Source organism: Papaver somniferum, chromosome 11 (assembly GCF_003573695.1).
Source record: "Papaver somniferum cultivar HN1 chromosome 11, ASM357369v1, whole genome shotgun sequence".
Lineage (NCBI taxonomy): Eukaryota > Viridiplantae > Streptophyta > Magnoliopsida > Ranunculales > Papaveraceae > Papaver > Papaver somniferum.
The window spans coordinates 133560157-133562977 of record NC_039368.1 but is presented as its reverse complement, the minus strand read 5'-3'; the positions used below and the strand labels follow the sequence as shown (position 1 = coordinate 133562977).

At 36.1% G+C, this 2821-nt stretch overlaps 1 protein-coding gene across 1 annotated transcript; it reads right to left on the bottom strand.

Annotated features, from left to right (window-relative positions):
- Nucleotides 1-1109: 1109 nt before the first annotated feature.
- On the bottom strand, nucleotides 1110-2821 carry LOC113325212. Its single transcript, XM_026573422.1, has 3 exons — nucleotides 2250-2821; nucleotides 1467-1949; nucleotides 1110-1119 (listed from the first exon to the last, which is right to left on the bottom strand). Exons 1-3 carry the CDS (start codon nucleotides 2819-2821, stop codon nucleotides 1110-1112), a joined length of 1065 nt encoding a protein of 354 aa, XP_026429207.1.

Sequence of the window (2821 nt, the reverse complement as noted above, 5' to 3'; positions counted from 1 at the left end):
TGTATCATACGTCATGGATACATCTATTTCCAGGTCTAAAATGTTTCTTTAGGTGTCATATTATAATACTATAATACTGGCATGCAACAAATTATTTAGGTGCATGCTCTGTTGTTTGTTTGTCTGATTTAGGTGCACCTAATAATTTTCCAACAAATTATTGATTGCAGTACTATGTGAAGAACAATATCATGACCACTGTACAAACACTTGTGGTTGATTTCATACGGGACATGCCTGAAAATCTGGAAGTTCTTGTAATCCCCGTCAATCACTCTATAGAAAAAATGGCAGTAGGACTTCACTAGTCGCTTCTGAAATTTGATTTTGAAGCTGAAGAGTGGAAGTGGTACAACTCGTTGCACTCAAATGGGGACTACAAAAATGATGCACATCAAATGGAAAATGTGGTGCAATTGGAACTCAACAAGAAGAGAGCCTTAAAGGGTGATGCACCTATAGAACCGCACGAAATAAAAATCATGCAGTGTCCTTCTCAAGGTATCAATCCAGACTGCCTCCTATACACTTGCTACTTTATCAAACGAAGTATGAAGAAGAGAAAGAGTATCGAAAGAGATCAGCAGAGGGTCGAAAACATTCGTCACGGAATGAGAGCAACGTTGGTGGCCAAGATGCTGAAAAAAGTCGGAACGTATGAAAAGGTGTGGGACATAGCAAAAGATGAAGAGCACAAGCAGTGGCGCCTGAGTAAGGAAATTCAACCATTGAGGAGGAAGAAGAGTTTATTTTAAGATTCATTATACAAGATCACTTTCTGAATTGCTTCTAAACATTTTCTATCTTTCCATACAACTTTTCAAATTTCAGTTTTTATCACCTTGTTTTTGACTTATCAAGACATTGAATTAATATTTTTATTAGTTTCAATATTGATGTTATTGATGTTACAAGTTTATGACTTATCACTACCATTGAAGTGTATATTACGGGTTTTGAAATCTTAAGGTGTACTTGATTGTGCACAGTTACTGACAAAGAAGAAAATGTTCATAAGGTACATAAAGGTAGACATATACTGACAGATTTTCATACTTTATCAAAAGTATAAAAATTGAAGACACAAAAATATTACTAAAATTTTTATATCATGCAGAACTGAAAACATAAAAATTGAACATAGCAAAAGTAATTACTAATTATACAGATCTGAAAACATAGAATATTACTAAACAAAATAGACTAGTAGCATCCATTGTACACCAAGGTGTAGTTGTACACATGTAAAAAGACAGGTAAGAAAAACTGAACTTCACAGGAAGGTGTACATAATGGTACACATGTCCTGGCACTAATTATCCACGCCAAAGAAAATTGAAAAGACATTACCAAAAGTAAAGGCCAAACACATAGAATCTTTTGAAAAAATGAAACATAGAAAAAAGAATCAAATCATGGGGCAGGTAGCTCTGTTGTGGTGACCAAGGGTGAAGCACTTTGTGCACATCATAGGCCTCTTTTGATTCTCCCAAGCACTCTTCATACGATGTGTTCTTCGTCTACCAGGAGGAGGAACAAGAATAGGAACAATAACCCTATCACTGGGATCATAAGACTTCGGCTTGTCATAATTGGGGATTGGAAAGATGATCTCCTGGTATGTCCTGTTGTACCATTCAGTGGTGAAGTATGGCTCAACAAATGAATAGATGTCTTTTCTCGTAGCTTGAATGGCAGCACAAGCATGGGCACAAGGAAAACTATTAACTCGCCACCTGTGACATGTACAAGTTTTCTGCAATAGATCTACAGAATGAGTCAGAGGAGACCTGACTTCATACAATATTTCCATGGACCGAACAACATTCCAAGTACGACCAATGTCGATGTTTTTCTTTAGTAAAGCCTCATATTCAGGAGTGAGCCTAGTGTTGAAAATTTCAAGACCTTCTATCCTTCTCTCGGACATAATATTCATAACCTTCAAACTAACATAATAAAAACACAAAACATAAAATCAAAAACATGATCTAGAAGGAATACAGATAAAACATGTGTACAACAATATACACATTAAGGAAATTGATGTGTACAACAATGTACACACAGTTGCAGAATCACAGATAAAGGAAATCGACGTGTACAACATGTGTACAAAGTATCTACAGATCAAGCAAATCCATGTATGCAAAAGCAAATCAATGTAGACAGACTTACATTTGTACAAAAGGAAATATGTACACATTAAAAATAAATAAAATGAATAAAACACTAAACATAAAACTCACCGTATCGCATCGAGAAGAGCAAAAGCAGGCAAATTTTTGAAAGGAAGAACCCAGTTGTTGAAGGACTCGGCAAGAGTTGAAGAGTGAGCACGATATCTGCATATAGGGAAAAATGCATTTGCCCATTTATCCTTTGTAATAGTCCTGATACAGTTAGCAACATGTCCACATCCAATTGCATGCATGCCCCGCAAAGCTTCTTCAAAGTTCGCTGGTGTGTAAGAGTAGGCAACTTTGTAAAACAAATCAAGAACGGGCTTCGAATTCGCATCATCTGATCCGATGGGGAGATTGCACTTGATGTGGTAAAAGAAATAGCTGTGATATGAATTAGGAAAATATTTTGGAATGCCCTGCAAAAGTCCTTCGTGACAATCACTAAGGAAAACAATCTGACGACCATCGACAACTTGTTGAATATTCTCCAGAAACCAAAACCAATTATCTTTGTTTTCATAAGAAACAATATCAAAAGCAAATGGGTAAAAACCATTGTTTCCATTGACGCATGTTGCAGCCATCAAAGTACCCCTGTATCTACCAGTAAGTAAAGTAGCATCCAAATAAATCAT

Excerpts from the sequence above, each read along its gene's own strand:
- LOC113325212 (XM_026573422.1), bottom strand. The coding sequence starts at position 2,821 with ATGATTTATTTGGATGCTACTTTACTTACTGGTAGATACAGGGGTACT. Across the intron at positions 1,950-2,249 it reads GCTCTTCTCGATGCGATACG|TTTGAAGGTTATGAATATTA; the intron begins GTGAGTTTTATG and ends TTATTATGTTAG.